Below are 19,605 nucleotides of genomic sequence, written 5' to 3' on the forward strand. Positions count from 1 at the left end.
TGTGAATTTTCCTGGGTTCAAGCAGATACTTTGAAAGAGAAGCAGGTTTGAGCCATTGTGCTGATACTCAGGGCAGGACAATGGTTGAGATGACACTAGAAGCAGAAGGACAGAGTGGTGGTGAGGAAGAGATTGGGAGGGTTTGGAATCAAGACAAAGCAATTCTTCCACAATAGGGACTTATGCAGTGGGGTGGCTCTTGACGGATTTTCTGAAGAACTCCCACATATAGCCCTTAAGAAAGCCAATATTTGATAACACCCAGAGAAGGGAAAGCCAGAGAAGCTGTGACACTCAGCAGAAGCCTGCAGTCATGTGCTCAGTGTGTGGTCTTGCTTCCCCTCCCAACCCTAACACTAGAAGAACTAGTAGCAAAAGAGAGAGGGCCTGTCCTTTTTCCAGTATATACTGAGTGGCCAGATTATTATGACCACCTGATGTTTGTAGGCAAATTAACTATAATTTCGCGCTTAAGTTGCTAGAGGGCCAGACCATTATAAATAGGGAAGCAGGTTGTTTACCACGACAGTAGAAGTGATTTTTTTCTGAAGATATGGGTAAACAACGTGATTTAACAGCCTTTGAACGTGGGATATATTTGAACCCGAGGGGCCAGATTATTATGACCACCCCATCAGTACTTCGTTGGGCCACCTTTTGCCTTCAGTACTGCAGCGATTCTTCTTGGCATAGACTCCACGAGATGTTGAAAAGTGATGCGAGGAATCTGACAGCAGGCCTGATGAACAGCACTGTCCAGTTCTGTGAGATTTGATGGGTGTGGAAGCAGCTGCCTGATGGCTCTTTTAACTTCGTCCCACAAATGCTCAATTGGATTGAGATCTGGTGATTGTGGGGGCCACCTAAGCAAGGTAAAGTCTCCCTCATGTTCTCGAAAGCACTCCTGCACAATATGAGCACCGTGGCATGGCGCATTGTCTTGTTGGAAGAAGCCATCTCCATTGGGATACGCCATCAACATGATAGGATGAACTTGAACAGCAACGATACTTAGGTACGTTGTGCTATTCAGACTTTGTTCCACACGAATTAAAGGGCCCAAATTATGCCAGGAAAACATGCCCCAAACCATAACACTGCCCCCACCAGCTTGAAGAGTTGTACTCATGCATGTGGGGTGCATGCTTTCATGCTATTTCCGCCAAATTCTCACTCTGCCATCTGCATGATGCAACTGGAAACGTGATTCATTGGACCACATGACTTTTTTCCAATGCTCGACTGTCCAATCCTTGTGTTCCTGTGCAAATTGGAGACATTTTATCTTGGTGACTGCAGACAGCAAAGGTGTTCGAACAGGCCTTCGGCTTCCATATCCCATACGATGCAGTGTACGGCTAATTTGCCTACAAACGTCAGGTGGTCGTAATAATCTGGCCACTCACGTTCAAATATATCCCACGTTCGAAGGCTGTTAAATTGCGTTGTTTACCCATATCTTCAGGAAAAAAATCACTTCTGTCGTGGTAAACAACCTGCTTCCCTATTTATAATGGTCTGGCCCTCTAGCAACTTAAGCGTGAAATTATAGCTAATTTGCCTACAAACGTCCGGGGGTCATAGTAATCTGGCCACTCAGTGTAAGTCCTAAGTGAGGAGGAGACAGAGGAGAAAGGAAACTCTTAAATATATTAGATTGAGTTTTGTTAGTCAAAGTTATTGAAATATAACATATACAATAAAAATTCACCCTTTTTAAGGTTCATAGTTATGGATTTTGATAAATATGTATGTATCATTTAAGTATCTTACAATGTCATATATCAGTTATGCCTCAGTAAAGATGAAATTTAAAAAAAAATTGTCCATCTTGTCATAAAGTATGGTTAACACACAGTAGAAGATAACATGTATGTGTCAAACTGAGAACATGCCCTCAAATTATTCATTAATATTAAATTGTTACATGGACGTATGTCAAATAATCAAATTACTTCTGTTGTAGCCAAAAGTTAGAGGTACAGTTCTTTCTTGGCCATTAGAACCTGGTATTTCTTTGAGTTATACTGTCGGCTAGTGCTCAGAGTTCATATCAGATAAGGACTGAAAACTGTCCATTAGATTTTGCAGCAAAAATCGGTCATCTTGGTTAGCTAAATCTCAAACTTATGGTGAAAGGAATTAACTTTTTCCTTTATAGAAATAGAAAATGGCATCTAATTATCTGTGGTTAGAGTCTGAACTAATGGGATATATTAAACATTCTAAACTCTTTATTTAATAATTTTGCTCCTTAACACCCTTTAATATCATTTGTTTTCCACTTGCATTTTAAATGGCAAACATTGATACTTTTTAGTCGAGGGGAAATATTCAATTTATCAAAAAACTGAAAATTCTTGGTGAGTACAAAATATCAGTGGGAAATGGTGAAATTATGAGCAAAGTTGGTACTTTTTAAAAATCCTCACCAACGACATGCTTTTATTGATCTTAGAGAGAGAGGATGGGAGAGATTGGTTGATGTGCCCCGATGCGGTTCAAACCCACAACTTGGGTATGTGCCCTGACCGAGAATCAAACCCATGACCTTTCTGTGTAGGGGAAGACACTCCAACCAACTGAGCCACACCAGCCAGGGCCAAAGTTGGCATTTTCTTTTTACCTTTTAGGGAGAGGAGAGGAGAAACATCGATTGGCTCTCTCCCATATGTACCTCAACTGACAAACATTGATCAGCTGCCTTCCAAACGCACCCCAACTGGTGACTGAAACCCAGGCATGTGTCCTGACTAAGAATCGAGCTGGTGATCCCGCACCCCGACACCCAGGATGAGTCACACCAGCAAAGGCAAAAGTTGGTATTTTAAGCTGTGTTTTTAAGATAGAAAGTTTGGCTTTTAGGTTTTTCTTTTTGTGCTTACTTTGGTGGTAGTTAATAACTTCTTTTTTAAGACTAAAATTGCTATTTAATATATCCAAACTGGGAAGCAGTGAGTCACAGCTAAAACCCATTCATCTCTATAAGCAAATGCAAACATATTTTATGAACTATTTTTTTGCTAATGGGTTTTGTTATTTTTCAGGTACACCATCAAAGATAATTCCAAAAAGCATACTGAAGTGTGGGATCCTTCTCCAGAAGAAATTATTTCAAATGAAGTAAACAACTTAAATTCTGTGACAGCAAAATCTCTACCTAATGAGAATCTTCAGTCACTTTACAATAAGGAACTGCCTGTGCATATCTGTAATGTAATATCTCCTGAGAAGATTTATGTTCAGTGGTTATTAACAGAAAACTTACTTAATAGGTATATGATATAAGGGAAACATATATTGCATATGATTTTATTCTCTTTTCTATATTTTATTTCAAAGATCTAGAAGTCATAAATGTAGAATTTTAAAAATAGCTATATTATTTCAGCTAAATAGTCTACTTTTTACTAGTTAAAAGTATACAGTTATTATCTTTACTGGCTAACTTCACTATATTAGAATTTATTCATTCCACAAATGCTTATTGAGCACCAATTATTTGACAGCCAGTGTTCTAAGTGTTGGGTTACAGTGGTAAAAACACGGACAAGTCTTTGCTTTATAGAGCTTAAATTCTAGTAGAGGGAGAAACAGTGAACAAATAAAATATTGAGTGTAGCAGATGGTGATAAAGACAATTTAAAAAAAAGCATTTGGGGAGGAAGATAATTTTAGAATGATCAAGGAAGACCTCACAGAGACAGTGACATTTGAAATGGATCATAAAGGAGGAAAGGGAAGTAAACCATGAAGATATCTGGGGGAAGTTCATGTCAGGCAGAGGGAAGAGCTAGTTCAAACACCCTACAGTGGAAATAGTCTGGGTAATCAGAAGAAAGAGATTCAGTTGGGCTGGAGTAGACATGTGGTCAGAGAATTGTATGTTGTCAGAAAAGATTTAGAAAGTTAAAATATTTTTTCTTTACGTAGTTTAGAAGAAAAGATGGTAGCTGCTTATGAAAACTCACAATGGGAACCTATTAAATGGGAAAATGATATGCACTGTGCTGTTAAGATTCCAGATAACAATCAGTGGCGAAGAGGCCAGATCATCAGAATGGTTACAGACACGTTGGTAGAGGTAAATGCAGAGTTAAAAATATAGTCATGAAAGTACATCCATTTTGTATTTTTATCCTGGATTTATTTAATTCATTTTTTATGAAGCTTTTCATTTGCAAAACAAATTTTTATGTTTTATCTTTCCATAGACTTAAAGTTATTGTTTTCATAGGTCTTGCTGTATGACGTGGGTGTTGAACTAGTAGTGAATATTAACTGTTTAAGAGAACTTCAAGAAAACCTAAAGACAATGGGAAGATTATGTTTGGAATGCTCTCTTGTTGATATAAGGTAGTTTTTAGCTGAGTAAATTTTCTCATTAATGAATGTGATTTTAAGTATATTTCCTTTGGGATGGGTTCCGGTCAGCTTTAATTATGCTAATATATTCTTAAATTTTCATAAAATCTAGTTAATTTTAAGGTTTTAAAGAAGAGGGAAAGATAAAAATTTGAAGCACATGTATTTTTGTGGTATTAAGGAAATAGAGATAGGTGAGTATGACAGATATCTCCATAAAATTCAAAGTGTTAAATTAAAAAAAAAAAACTTGAGGAACAAAGACATATAGAAATAAAATGTTGCCGAAACCGGTTTGGCTCAGTGGATAGAGCGTCGGCTTGCGGACTGAAAGGTCCCAGGTTCGATTCCGGTCAAGGGCATGTACCTGGGTTGTGGGCACATCCCCAGTAGGAGATGTGCAGGAGGCAGCTGATCTATGTTTCTCTCTCATCGATGTTTCTAACTCTCTATCTCTCTCCCTTCCTCTCTGTAAAAAATCAATAAAATATATTAAAAAAGAAATAAAATGTATTTCATAAGCATAGGATTACATTGGAAAGCTAAAAATGGGTAAATTACCAAAAAGAGTGACTTTGAGAGGATTCTGGGAAAATGGCATGGTATAGTTTTTGAATCTACTAGAATTCTACCATAAACACAGAGCAAAACTAAAAACTGTACAGTCAACACCTGAAACAAAAATAGGCAACAGGGCTTCACCTATGAGTCCCCAAATACAAGTAGATGTGGCACACAGAAACCAACCGGTATGACGTCAGCAGTAGTGTGGGAGCATGTGGAGGGAAAGTTGACTGGCTGCCAACAGCTCTGAGAAAAGGAATTGGGAAGAGCATTTCACTGAGGCAGACAGGCCAGTATGAGAACAGCAACCCAAACAGAGAAGGGAGTAATGCAGGAAACTTTGTAGTTAAATGCGAGAGACCTGTAATGTGCCAGTCCTGTGGTGCTGGAGCTTTCCTAGCTGTGTAAGCTCTCAGCCATCTCAGCTCCCTTCTATGACCCTACAACTGAGGAAAGACAAGTGGGAAAAAGAGCCTGATTTGAGGAAGACAGAAATGGGGCAAAGAAAAGATACAGATAAAAGCAGGGCAGAGGAGTAGAGGAATATCAAGTATGAGGCCCCATTTTCTGTCACTTTGGGAAAGCAATACAACAGAACCAGGAAGCTAGAAAAGCAATATGAATCGCCCCTTTCTCCTAAGCACAGGAGATTTTTACTTAAAACATGATCAAAAGCAAGAGTTACAGTTGAATTCCATGCAAATTATTATGAGAAAAAAGAATAAGGGCCAGTTGCTCAGTGGTTAGAGCATCTGCCTGCACACCAAAGGGTTGCTGGTTCTATTCCTTGTCAAGGGCATGTACCTGGGTTACAGGTTCAATCCCTGGCCCTGGTTGGGGCATGTGTGGGAGGCAACAATCAGTGTGTTCCTCACATTGATGTTTCTCTCTCTCCCTCTCCCTCTCTCCCCTCCCTTCCTCCCTTCCACTCTCTCTAAAAATCAATGGGGAAAAAAATCCTCAGGTGAGGATTAACCAAAAAAAGGAATAAGGAACCAAAAATGACATGCTTACAACATAATAAACTATAATCTTGACATTTCAGAATGAATTAAAACTTTTTGAAAATGATAGACACTGTGAAGAACAACATAAAACAATTAGAAAAACTCAGAAATAAGATACAGAAAAAGGATGATTTGGGGTGGTGAAGGCCTGGGGGAGGTGAGGTGGAGGTGGGTTAGACGAGGTCAATGGGGGAAAAGGAGGACATGTAATATTTTCAACAATAAAGATTTTAAAAAAGAAAAAGGATGATTTGAAAAAGATAACACTCAGGAAAGAATTTGAAAATAAAAGAAAATTCTATCAAAAATGTAGACTAAACTAGAGAAAACACAAATACACAATAAACAATGCCTTAGATAAATACAAGATAAGGACAGATTTTTGAAATTAAAAAAAAAAAATCAAAAGGATTCAAAAGAAAACAAAAGATACCTAAATTGACCAAAAAGAAAAAGACCTAACATATATGTAATAGGAATTTCAAAGAAGAAAACTAAAAGAAATAGAACCAAATGCTAAAAACCCAATTCAAGAAAGTGTTTCTAAAACAAAAGACAAAACTATATATTGAAAGGGAAATCAGGAATGTCAACATTGAGAGATTATCTAGTAAAATGATTGAACTTTTAAGAGAAGTAAAATCACACTGTCATCACCAACACTTTGTGTCAGAAGATAATGCAGTAACATTTTTTAAATACTCAAAGTGGCAGGCTATGAGTTTTATGTCCAGCCAAACTGACCTTCAAGACAAAGACTACAGACAAACTTATATGACCACTCAGGAGTGTTGTTCCTGAGGAATCTGTAAGAGAACAAGCTTTAGGTAAAAAGACATGAGAGATTTTGAAATAAGGACTGTTGGTGAACATTACATTTACTTTACCTCAGAACTATGATTAAATGATAATTATTAGGGAAACAGTATAGCATGCAAAGTAAATATGACAATTTCAAAAATGAGGGGAGAAAGTAGAGTACCTATGAAAACTTGAATAAACTTTCTGTTTGTCTTATTGGTATTAACTAGGAGTAAGTACTTCAAATAAAATGTTGGGGGAAAACAAAAAGAGGTTACTAACAATATTGATTTTATATTGGAACTATATTACTATGTTATATAAACAAATCAGTAAAATGGTAAGAAAAATGAAATTCACTATCTGTACATAGCATGGCCTAGACTTTCAGAGAGGAACTTCTTCAAAAACACTTAAAACACAGTAAGTTGACTATACATTCTTACCAGAATATAACCTAAGGACAAAAAAATAACTCCTCCTTACCCCCAATCATCAGTTGTTTTCATTAATCTCAAAGTGGGTTGTAGTGTTGTGGAATCTACTGTGCATGTATTGTGGGGTAAGTCAAAATAGTAATTACATACATATCGTTAAGAACTGGTGTGGTATACAGATGATAAAGGTGTAAGACTAAGGTTAACTTACCTTGTACTCCTGATTTTGAATTATAAATATCAACAGAAACTCTTGAGGTGTTTTCATTGTTAAAAACAAACAAACAAAAACACCTTTTTTTAGCCTTGTAACATGAAGGCCCAAGTCATAATGAGCTATGCTGGTATGCAAATTGAGGCCTCCAAATGCCATTTCCCTCAACAGAAATTGATGCTCTTTGGGAAAATGTTCAATTCTAGGTCTGGGGCAGGAAATGTACAATATGAGCCTAGAATATCTTTTTTTATATATATATTGTATTGATTTTTTACAGAGAGGAAGGGAGAGGGATAGAGAGTTAGAAACATCGATGAGAGAGAAACATAGATCAGCTGCCTCCTGCACATCTCCTACTGGGGATGTGCCCACAACCCAGGTACATGCCCTTGACCGGAATCGAACCTGGGACCTTTCAGTCCGCAGGCCGACGCTCTATCCACTGAGCCAAACCGGTTTTGGCCAATATGAGCCTAGAATATCTTGCCACAGCAAAAAGCAAGAAAGCTGTAAAGAATTATTAGGATTGTAACAAAAGAATTCAGCCAACCTGAATAACTTCCACTGACCAAAGATGGGACAGTTTGAACATCAGTAGGATAATGGTAATTGGTAAAGCATTTGATATGTTTAAATCCCTAAGTATAAAGTGATTTAAAAAAACAAAACAAAAACTCACTGCTTACTTTTAGAGGATTTTAGGGAATCACTTCATTATTCCAAAAAGTGGTGAATAGGGGAAATGAGGTTTTGTCTTGCTTTTCCTATATGATCTACAGTTCAATTTATAAAGTTTGTTATAAATATTCCAATTAACAAAGGAAGAGTGACATCATTAGAATGGCATCATTTTATAACCCAAATAAACACAGAGGGGAATCTAGATGACAGGTATCAGTTGTACTATCACAAAAAGAGAATCAGACATTGTATACTTCCTGATAGAAGTACACAGTATCACCTATGAATAGTGTTGCTGGGGAAAAAAATACAAGCCTGAATCTGATCAAGAGTCTAGACCTCACTATGAATTGAAAGGAAATATAAGGAACATGTTAAACACTGTGGCAATGCAAGCAGCTAAGTTCAGACCATGGAAACTACCAGACAGATAACTCAGTTTCTTCAACAGAAAGTTGCAAGGGAAAGACATGAAAGGGGAAATAATACATATCAGCCATTCATGATATATGGACTTTGTTCACCAATTCAGTCTTTTTGGAAACATCAGAAAAAAATGACCACCATCTGAATGGTTTATATTAAAGAACTAGAGGCCTGGTGCACGAAATTTGTGCACTCAGGACAGGGGAGTGGGGTGTCCCCGGAGCCCTTGGGGGATGTCTGACTGATGGCTTAGGCCCACTCCAGGCCTAAGCTGTCTGTTGGACATCCTTAGTGCTGACACAGAGGCGGGAGAGGCTCCCGCCGCAGCTGCTGCACTCGCCAGCCATGAGCCTGGCTTCTGGCTGAGCAGTGCTCCCCCTGTGGGAGCGCACTGACCACCAGGGGGCAGCTCCTGCATTGAGTGTCTGCCTCCTGGTGGTCAGTGTGCATCATAGCAACCGGTCATTCTGCCGCTTGGTTGATTTGCATATTAGCCTTTTATTATATAGGATTATTAAGTGTTTTAGGTGAGATAATACTGTGATTATGTTTGTTTAAAAATACTATCTTTTGGAAATACAAACTAAAATATTTTCAAATAAAATGTTATGTCTGAGACTTGGTTAAAAATAATCAGGGATTGGGGTATGTAGAAGTATAAATGAAATAAAATTGGTCATGTATTTATAGTTGTTGAAGCTGAGTAATAGATACATCAGATTTTTTATATTCTCTCTGCTTTTGAATATGTTTGAAAATTACCATAATAACTTTTTAAAGGTGAATTCACCAGATTTTAAATAAAATATTCAGATAATCTTCAGGTATAAAGAAAAATCTATAAATAAGATATAGCTTAAAGGGATATAGCAAAATACAGTCTGTTCTGAATAAATAATTAAAGAGGAAATATTTGGTAAAACTCAATATGGCTCTTCATAAATCTCAATGTTGACCTGAATCTTATGGTTTCCCCAGGCTAGAAAGGAGTCACAGGAGCACTTAGCATGTGTCTAATTATCCTCAGACTTCTTTCTGAACAGTAAAGAAGTGGCAAATTCCTGATTCATGGAGACCTCCCTTCTTAGATAAATCCATGGCAATAAAGCCATAGTGTCTTTGTAACAAGAATTATAGAATCTTAGGCTTGGAATCCAACTTAGAGGTGTCATGACAGTAATTTCTTTTATACCTGTCCTAGTACATGTACATTCAAGACCTGCTTGAAAACCTCCAGTGCTATAGAGTGTATTTACCCTCAAGGAAACTTGTCTATTAGGCAGCTCCAGTTGCTAATATCTCCTTACACTGCATTGCAGTTGGTCTCCTCATGTCTTCCACACATCCTCATTTTGTCTCACAAACAAGCCTCTTGATTCTTCTAACCATCAGATATGGAAAGGTCTATACCACATTCCACTAAGACTACTAATATTTTTTTTCTTCCAGGCTACTAGTTTTGTCAAATAATCCTAAAATAACATGATTTTTAGATTTTTCCTGCTTCTCCAAATGTTTTTTGGTTTAAATTAGAAGAATTATTTCAGATACATTCTGAGCAATTCTCACTAAAACTATGAATGTGATTCTTTTCATTACATTTGGTTAGTGTAGTGTATTTAAATTTGTATTTTGTGGAGGTGAGTTAGATTGAATTTCTTAAGCAGTTTTCATTGAACTTGCATAGACCTTGTGAATATTAGTAAAAATCCCAGTGGTGTGAATTGTAACTCCATTTTACTTTCAGTTTTATAATGATAGTATAGAAGCTTCAAGCACATCAGTCTCTATTTGTTGACTCGATCAGAATTATCATGCCCCATCTCCCCCGAAGGAGGAGATATCGCCAACTGAAACAAGTCAGCATTTACACCCAAAGACCCAGCACTGACCTGGAGGGCAAGATAGGCTTTGATGTCTTTACATGGGCTTTCCACATAGAGGGGCTTCATAGGCGTGACACTTGCTCTTATTTGCGGGAACTATTAGGAAACTATAGCTTTCTATACACTTAAATCATTCGGTTTTTTTTCACCAAAATATAGTTTTACATTTATTCTTTTCAGATTTCATCTAATTGGTTTCAAAATTCAAATATTGTTTTTTAACATCTCGGCTGTCCTTTCTAATTCATTATCCGTAAATTTGAAAGCATATCTCTATGTCAGGTTGTAGTTTGCAGTTTGTGGGCCAGATCCAAGTAATGTGCATCATGTATTTGGCCTACAGAAAGTTTTTAAACTTTTAAACTATCAACGTTTTCTTAAAAAAACAGGTACCACTTAAATATTTGGATTTCTAGCTCCTGTTGACAGAAATCAGAATACCTAGTTACTGAAGTAACAATGTTGCCAAAAACTAATTGGCCTTCCTTCCAGAGGTTAAAAAGTCATTAGCTATTGCTAGGTAACTACTATTCACCATGGAGTAGCAGATCCATCTGTAATTAAAGCCTGTGGGGGGATCATTTTCTTGGTGCTTTGGTATACTACCTGCAGTTAACCATCATGCAGAGAAGCTCATAATTTGGAATTATATCATTTTCTCCCTAATTTGAAGCAAATCCATCTAGCCGTTTGCTATTACTTGGCTGAAAGATATAGATATAGATATAGATAGATATAGATATATAGATATAGATATAGATATAGATATAGATATAGATATAGATATAGATAGATATAGACACATATACACACACACACGTGTGTGTGTGTGTGTGTGTGTGTGTGTGTGGTGTACATTTTCCAGATATGCGCACAAATAGGAATAGTACAAATCTGTTTAAAAATAAAGCTAAAGATCCCAAGACCCTTTCAATGTTATTATAAAAACCTAATGGACCATTTAAAGTTACTGGTTTATCCAACCTCTTTTTATCTTACCCACAAGGAACTATCTCATCATTAGAATAGAGGGATGAACAAAAGGCTATGAAATGGGGAAGAAAATAACACAAAGCCATGTTTAAATTAATTTCTTACTACATATGCAGTTGATTCAAATACATATGTACCTGGTGGTTATTTTATTTTTCTATGTCCAATGCTGTTACAAAACAAGTTGTCCTTTTTTGTTTTAGACCAACTGGTGGGAGTGACAAGTGGACAGCGACAGCTTGTGACTGTCTTTCACTGTACCTAACTGGAGCTGTAGCAACTATAATCTTACAGGTGTGCAGTGGGGTTCCAATAGATATGCACTGATTATTTCATTGATGTTTTTTACAATTCCATGTATTTTCTTGTTGACAAAATAACAGCGAGCTTATTTTTTTTTTTCAAACTTGGTCTTATAATACCTGTTTGGTAAGAGATGTAACATAAATAATCATATGAATGAATCAAAGCATTTAATATTCTTGAGTTGATAATTTGCATGCTACAAAACAATTTATGCTAGAGTGTATTTCTGAAGCCTTTTGATATTCATTCAAACTGGAAACTTTAGTTGGGCTTCTAATGAAGTCAGGTAAACTATTTCATAAAAAGTGTGTATGTGAGTATGGATTTGAGAAGAGGGTATATATATATATATATATGATATATCATTTTAGAACATTAAAAAATACTCATTGCCTCCTTTACATTTTCTAATACCTTTTATCACATTAATAATCAGAATTTTCATATATAAGTAATTTTCCCATGTTACTTTCGTTTCTGTGTGTACTTTCTTCATTTTTACGATTTATATGAAACAGAATATGTTTTGTAGTTCTTTTTCTTTTTATAGTAAAAAAAGCCACAACTGGAAAAATATATTTCAATCTATAATTTGCAGAGTTTTGGAGAATAGAGAGCTTATAACGGATGGTGTAACGCTCCCCTCCCCCTCTCTGGGATGGAAAAAAAAAGTACTTGCCTGGGAATTTTCTTTTTGGCTTGGAGAATGTGGAGGAAATGCCTGTGAAAAATATATTTTGTAGCTCTGGCCAGCGTTGCCCAGTGGTTAGAGTGTCGGCCCATGCACTAAAGGGTCTCGAGTTTGATTCCTGGTCAAGGACATGTACCTGGGTTGCAGATTCCATCTCTCTCCTCTCTCTCCTCTCTTTCTTCTCTCTCCTTTCTCTTTCTCTCTCTTTTTCTTCCCTCCCTCTCCCTTCCTCTCCCTTTGTCTCCTTCTTCCTCTCCTCCCTCTCTCTTCCTCCCTCCTCCTCTCCCTCTATCCGTTGCCCCCTCACCCCCTCTCCCGACCTCCCTCTCTCCCTCTCCTCTTCCTTCCTCCCTCCCTCCCACTCTTTCTGCTTAGAGGGCTTCCCTAAATGTAGAAACATATCCTTAGGAGAGGATTAACAACAACAACAAAAAGTATATTGTGTAGATTTCATTTTTGTGTCTCATACTTACTCTGCTCTTAAACCACTAGGAAAACAACACGACATGGCCATTACCTGTGAAAATTTTTTGCAGAAATGAAAAAGGAGAGCGTGTTGATGTCTCTAAATATTTGATTAAAAAGGGCTTGGCCTTGAGAGAAAGGAGGTATGGACTTTCTTTTTTTTTTACATCAGTTTGTGATGAAGGCTTCTTATTTACCTGTATGCTTTCCTGTCTGTGTGCTTTCAAACCTAAATTGCATCTCGTTTGCTCTTTAAAATGATAAACTAAACCTAAGGAGCCAGCTCAGAAACAGATTCCTTCATGATTGCCAGTTCCTTTATTCAATCCCATCAGCTCTTGCATATTTAAACCCCTCTTTAAACTGACATGTTTGCTTCTCTACTTTTCCCTTTGCGTTGGCACTTACACTCCAACCCAAAGGAAAGGAGATGAGGGGATGGTATAGTGGGTACCAGATCTGTACCCTTTGGCTTCATGTGCTTAGACAGAAATGTTTAAGCTTTATGTTGACAATTCTGGTATACACCAAAAATGTGTTTTTGTGAAACAGAAATGGGTAACAAAAATGTAATTGAACAATATTTACATTTAAAGATCTTTTCAGGCACATCTTTCACGGTTTAAGTACTTTTGGTCCATGGGGAGAATGAACATGATATTGCAATAGCCCTAGCTTCCTTTACTCTCTCTCCTTCTAAATGTATAGGTCTATGGAAATTATTGACATACTAGAGGCCTGGTGCATGAAATTAATGTACGGGGGGCGGGGGGGCGGGGAGGTTCCCTTAGCCCAGCCTGCACCCTCTCGCAATCCGGGACCCCTTGGGGAATGTCCAACTGCCAGTTTAGGCCCAATTGCCCCTAACCACTCACCTGCTTGTCTGATTGCCCCTAACCACTCTGCCTCGGCCCCCGCCATGGCAGCTTCATCTGGAAGGACATCCAGAATGACATCCAGAAGGTTGTTCAGCTGTCCAGTCTAATTAGCATATTACGGTTTTATTATTATAGATGTTCCAAGTAGCCACTTTGTATTATGCATGGCCAAATCTCTTTTTTTTAATACTACACTAGAGGCCCAGCGCGTGAAATAGCATGAGACCCAGACCTGGTGCACCACGGACCCAGCGTCAAGTCCTGCTGGTGCCACGGGACCCATCAATGCACCTCCTGGTGACCAGTCTTTGGTTGTTATGGTGTTACGACCACTGGGTTTTTATTATATAGATTATTACATGTTCTCTTATTTGGACCCCAGTCCTGATGAAATGGAAGGAGAATGAAAAATCAGAAATGGAATGGGTCATAAGGTGGTTAGCCATGCCTGCTAGATGCTAACCTAATGCTGGACAGTGGCCTGCGGCTGCCCCTGCATCTTTAGTCCCATGTGTTTCTCTTTTGGTTCACTGACTTTCCAGGGGTCCTCAAACTACGGCCCGCGGGTCACATGCGAAAACATTTATCCGGCCCGCCGGGTGTTTTTGCCGCCGCTGCCTGTCCTGCTTAGCAGCCGACTCATCCCTGACCCGCAGTGCACATGTGTGGAATGTCTGAGGGACAGTGAACTGGCCCCCTGTTTAAAAAGTTTGAGGACCTCTACGACTAAAGCAATTCCTAATAAAGAAATGTTAAAGTGAACAATGCTGAGCAAGCTAATAGCACTAATAGATAGCATCTGCTTTTATGGAACTGAAACTACCAGCTGTCTCAAGGCTGAGAACTGTAAGAGAGCTGTGGAAGGTGTGAAATTATGTAACTTTATCAATGCTTATTTCCTTTTAAAAAATACAGGAAAATAGATGAAACAAAAATTTGCTATAATTCTGCTAAAATAAGCAATGCTAGTATTTCCTAGGATTCTTTTTTGTAGGCATACTTTTTTTATAATTGTAAAGGAATAACAGGAAATTTAAAAAATGGAGTGTATATAGCATATTACCATTAACATTTAATCTGAATAGTACTATATTTTTAAGAGACTCATATTATCTTTGTGTTATTTTATTAATGTTGATAACTTGCCAGGTGTATATGTGAACTAAATTAGAATCAACGTGATTGTATTTCCCATTGACATCTAGTTGACTTATACTTAAGATGTACCAATGAGATTTGAAGAGAGAATAGCATGGAATATGAGATTATAAAGCATTTAAGTGAAATCAATCCTTTTTTATTATGCTTATTCATAATTTAAAGTAATTTTCATTATAACTTAAATTATGTTCCATTTCATGTAATAAATTAGACTAGACTACAGCAAATATTATATTAGAAGGATTCTGTTTATATTATTTTCTCCAGAACTTTTTATTGCTCATGTTTAGATGTATTCTTTTTTGAATGTTACAGAATTAATAAATTAGATAATAGCCATTCATTATCTGAGAAGTCTCTGGAAATCCCCCTGAAACAAGAAGATTCAATGGTTACTAAGTGTATTAAAATTAACTCTGACCCTGACAAAAAAGCTGCTGATATTATCAATGAACACAGGGTGTCTGCATTTAAGGAGAACATTCTAGAAGCAAGAACCCCTGGATGCTATAAACCACCAGTTATTCCCAACATGAAAGTATTTGAGGCAGTAGTCAGTTGCATTGGTGATGATGGAACAGTATTTGTGGTGCCTAAGTCGTCAGGTAAGATCTTTTATGTTATGTAGGATTCATCAGTATAAGTCCTAGCTAGTAAGATAGACATGGATTTAAATACTTTGGACAATATTTAACCTCTTCCAACCTCATTTTCACTGGGGTTTTGTGAGGGTTAAATGAAATAATGAATGCAAAGTGTTTTTCACAATGCCTAGCACATAACCATTTATTGAGACATTGGGAATAGACATTAAGCTTAAGATAAACATGGGGATGGTTCCAGGTTCCACACATCTTTTTTTAAAAAATAAAATCTTTATTGTTCAGATTATGACAGTTGTTCCTCTCCCCCCCCCCCCATCACTCCCCTCCACCCGGTTCCCACTCCACCCTCTGCCCTTAACCTCCGCCCCCCCATCCTCATCCATAGGTGTATGATTTTTGTCCAGTCTCTTCACGCACCTCCCACACCACTTCCCCCCCAAGAATTGTCAGTCCACTCCCTTTCTATGCCCCTGTTTCTACTATATTCACTAGTTTATTCTGTTCATCAGATTATTTATTTACTTGATTTTTAGATTCTCTTGTTGATAGCTGTGTATTTGTTGTTCATAATTTGTATCTTTACCTTTTTCTTCTTCTTCCTCTTCTTAAAAGATACCTTTCAGCATTTCATATAATACTGGTTTGGTGGTGATGAACTCCTTTAGCTTTTTCTTATCTGTAAAGCTCTTTATCTGACCTTCAATTCTGAATGATAGCTTTGCTGGATAAAGTAATCTTGGTTGTAGGTTCTTGGTATTCATCACTTTGAATATTTCTTGCCACTCCCTTTTGGCCTGCATGGTTTCTGTTGAGAAATCAGCTGACAGTCGTATGGGTACTCCCTTGTAGGTAACTGAGTGTCTTTCTCTTGCTGCTTTTAAGATTCTCTCTTTGTCTTTTGCTCTTGGCATTTTAATTATGATGTGTCTTGGTGTGGTCCTCTTTGGATTCCTTTTGTTTGGGGTTCTCTGTGCTTCCTGGACTTGTAAGTCTATTTCTTTCACCAGGTAGGGGAAGTTTTCTGTCATTATTTCTTCAAATAGGTTTTCAGTATCTTGCTCTCTCTTCTTCTGGAACCCCCATAATTTGGATATTGGTATGCTTGAAGTTGTCCCAAAGGCTCCTTACACTATCTTCATATTTTTGGATTATTTTTTCTTTTTGCTTTTCCAGTTGGATATTTTTTGCTTCTTGGTATTTCAAATCTTTGACTTGATTCTTGCGATCCTCTAGTCTGCTGTTGGATCTTTGTATATTATTCTTTATTTCAATCAGTGTATGCTTAATTTCTGACTGGTCCTTTTTCATATCCTCCAGGGTCTCACTAAATTTATCAGCAATTTACAGAAAATTCTTGAAAAACCTTATAATCATTGTTTTGAACTCTATATCCAGTAGTTTGCTTTCCTCCATTTCTGTCATTTGTGACCTGTTTCTTTGTCTCCGCATTTTTTATGCTTCCCTGTGTTGATAGAGTGGCTTTGTGTGCTAGGTGTCCTATAGGACCCAGTGGTTCACCCCCCCACCCCCGCCAATTACCTGAGGTGGACACTCTTGGTGCACCCCTTTGTGGGCTGTGTGCACAGTCTTGTTGTAGTTAAGCTTTGATTGTTGTTGGTATCACTGGGAGGAATTGACCTCCAGGCCAATTGGCTGTGAGAATCAGCTGTGTCTGCAGTGGGAGAACTTCTGTGCTGGAGACACCCTTCTGGGGCAAGACTTGCTTTAGTGGGGCTTTGGTGCTCACTGAGTCTGCCCCCTGAGTGTGTCCCTTATGGATCTGAGGAGTTGAAATCTGGATGGTCCCACTCTGACCACTGGGTACACTGGCTCTTGGATCTCTAAGGAGGTGCTAATTTAGCCTCTGCCTGAGGTCACCCAGCAGGAGTTACAGAGAGATATGCAGATTCCCCTTCTTTGTTTGGGATTTGGAGGTGCCCAGATGAGGCCCAGCTGTGAAGCAGTGCAAGCTGCTATGGGGCCTTAGGCCTTCTTTCGGATGTTCTGGGTCTCTCTGACCCAGCTGCAGTTTGTTAGGTAATTTTAGATTGCAAAAGGCCAGGCCATTCATATGCAAAAGCCTCTGCGCACAGCTTGGGTGGGGCGGGGTCTCGGAATCAACAGGGCGGAGCAAACAGCTGTGGCTGCTCCTCAGCCCTGCCCTAAGAGGTCCCGGGTCTCAGTGTCCCGCAGTAATTGCTACTAGCACCTCTGAGATAAAGCCGCCCTTGAGTTCCGCCCGATGCCAGACAGTCCATTTTCTCCCAGTGTGAGTCTGGGTCCCCAGAGACTCGCCTGGAACTGGAGTTCAGAGCAGTCGGAGCTTGTGTCTCCCTCCGATTGAAAAAGACAGCCGCATCCTCAGTTGCCAGCCCTTTACACGCACACGTGCGCCTCTGTACCTCTGAACTTTACTTCTGCACCTCCTCTGAGTCTCAGTATGCTTTTCTCTTTCCTTCTAGTTTTAGAATTTCCACTCAGCCAGCCTTCCTGTAGTTCTGGATGATGTCCGTTTTGTCTTTTAATTGTAGTTTTGACGTGGTTGTGTGAGGCAGCAATTTCAGGTGTTAAACTATGCCGCCATCTTGGTTTCTCTTCCACACATCTTAAGGGGGGTAATTCTTTTAAAAGGTACCTATGCAAGTTTGGAGGCTCTCTAAGAAAAAAGAATATAAAATTTTATATTCGTTTAGAATGTGAAAAGAAATTACCACAAATGACTAGAGATTCAGGGCCCTTTGAGAATGAATATTCAGGCTTTTCTGAGATCTCCTTATGCTTATGTACAAGTTCTTCCTTTCTACAACCTGGTCATGTCCAAAATACTCTATAACTCCCAACAACTCTAGTATGACTTAATCTCTTTTAGTTCCATTGTAAGTCTACCTATGGATAAGATGATGGTGGCTATGGATAAGGTGATGGTGGCTATGAATTTCTTTAAATTTTTGTTTCATTTGTTGATCTCCTAAATATTATTTTTTAATTTGGAAAACCAAATAAATCTGTGTAGTTGGCTATTCTAGAGCCAAGAAACCCTTCTAGAAGACGTGAACAATGTTTGAGACCTCTAGCACTAGAAGTTAATACAGACATGTGTAAATAGTCATAGTTCAAACTGCTTGACTATAATGTGCCAGGCTGTGTACTACATACTTTATATGTATTGCCCCACAAACCTAATAATGCAGATAAGCACTATTACACCCAGTTCACAGAAGAACAAACAGATTTTGAGGGTAAAGGAACTACCCAAGATCACTCAACTAAAGTGGTAGAATTATTTAAGGAAACTAATTTCAGAGCCTGTGTTCTATGCTATCAGTTATGGGGATATGTATTTACTCTGGAAATAATGGGTCAGTTAGCAATAAGTAGCATTAGAATTTTAATTTTATATCCCAGCATTCTGCTGTATCTTAGCATCAAGTAGCACATAACTATGTTCTATTTCACTTAGATGTGCTAATAAAATAACACCATAAAGTAGTTCCTTTATATTACGCTCTCTGGTACATAGCTAGAGTTTTTCAGGGTTCTTGCACTCCCAGAAGAATGCTTACGCTTACAACTAGAGACCAGAATAATTCTTTACATGCTGTTAGTCAGTTGTATGTTTTGAAACATATAGAAGCTACTGACTAGAAGCTTTAATTGGATTTTTATTAAAGCTCTAATATATGTGACTGATTTTTAATTCTTTATAATATTATCTAAATGATAAAATTATTAAAGGTTAGTGATGACTTCATTTGAAAGTGGTAAAAATTTTCCTAAGTACTTTCTATTTTTAATAATTTCTTCAGAATTTGAGCTAATAAAAATGATGAATGAAATTCAAAGTAATTTAAAATGCCTTGGTCTTTTGGAGCCTTATTTCTGGAAAAAGGGAGAAGCCTGTGCAGTAAGAGGATCAGATACTATGTGGTATAGAGGCAAGGTAATTGAAGTTGTTGGCGGCACTATCAGGGTAAGTTTGATATTCTTTGTGACTATTTTCAAGCTTCAGTGCTGTAACATTAAGTGTTCTTTTAAATCTAAATACATGAAAGATTGATAAAAACATTTTTTAATGAGTTCAATCCCGTAGGAAGACTGGTCAATGTATTACATATTTATTTG

At 37.9% G+C, this 19,605-nt stretch overlaps 1 protein-coding gene across 2 annotated transcripts in view; it reads left to right on the plus strand.

The window, feature by feature from the left end:
- The window catches only part of RNF17 (ring finger protein 17), a 149,331-nt gene that overhangs the window by 98,597 nt on the left and 31,129 nt on the right, over nucleotides 1-19,605 (plus strand). Inside the window, exons 20-26 of one of the 2 annotated variants that reach the window (XM_036299996.1) lie at nucleotides 3,048-3,275; nucleotides 3,934-4,084; nucleotides 4,238-4,356; nucleotides 11,581-11,683; nucleotides 12,867-12,982; nucleotides 15,194-15,483; nucleotides 19,290-19,453. In XM_036299996.1, coding sequence (XP_036155889.1) covers nucleotides 3,048-3,275; nucleotides 3,934-4,084; nucleotides 4,238-4,356; nucleotides 11,581-11,683; nucleotides 12,867-12,982; nucleotides 15,194-15,483; nucleotides 19,290-19,453 — 1,171 coding nt within the window. The remainder of the gene's footprint in view (nucleotides 1-3,047; nucleotides 3,276-3,933; nucleotides 4,085-4,237; nucleotides 4,357-11,580; nucleotides 11,684-12,866; nucleotides 12,983-15,193; nucleotides 15,484-19,289; nucleotides 19,454-19,605) is intronic. The other variant, XM_036299997.1, reaches the window with a different exon arrangement.

The sequence above is a fragment of the Myotis myotis genome, unplaced genomic scaffold (assembly GCF_014108235.1).
Source record: "Myotis myotis isolate mMyoMyo1 unplaced genomic scaffold, mMyoMyo1.p scaffold_m19_p_3, whole genome shotgun sequence".
NCBI classification, from domain to species: domain Eukaryota; kingdom Metazoa; phylum Chordata; class Mammalia; order Chiroptera; family Vespertilionidae; genus Myotis; species Myotis myotis.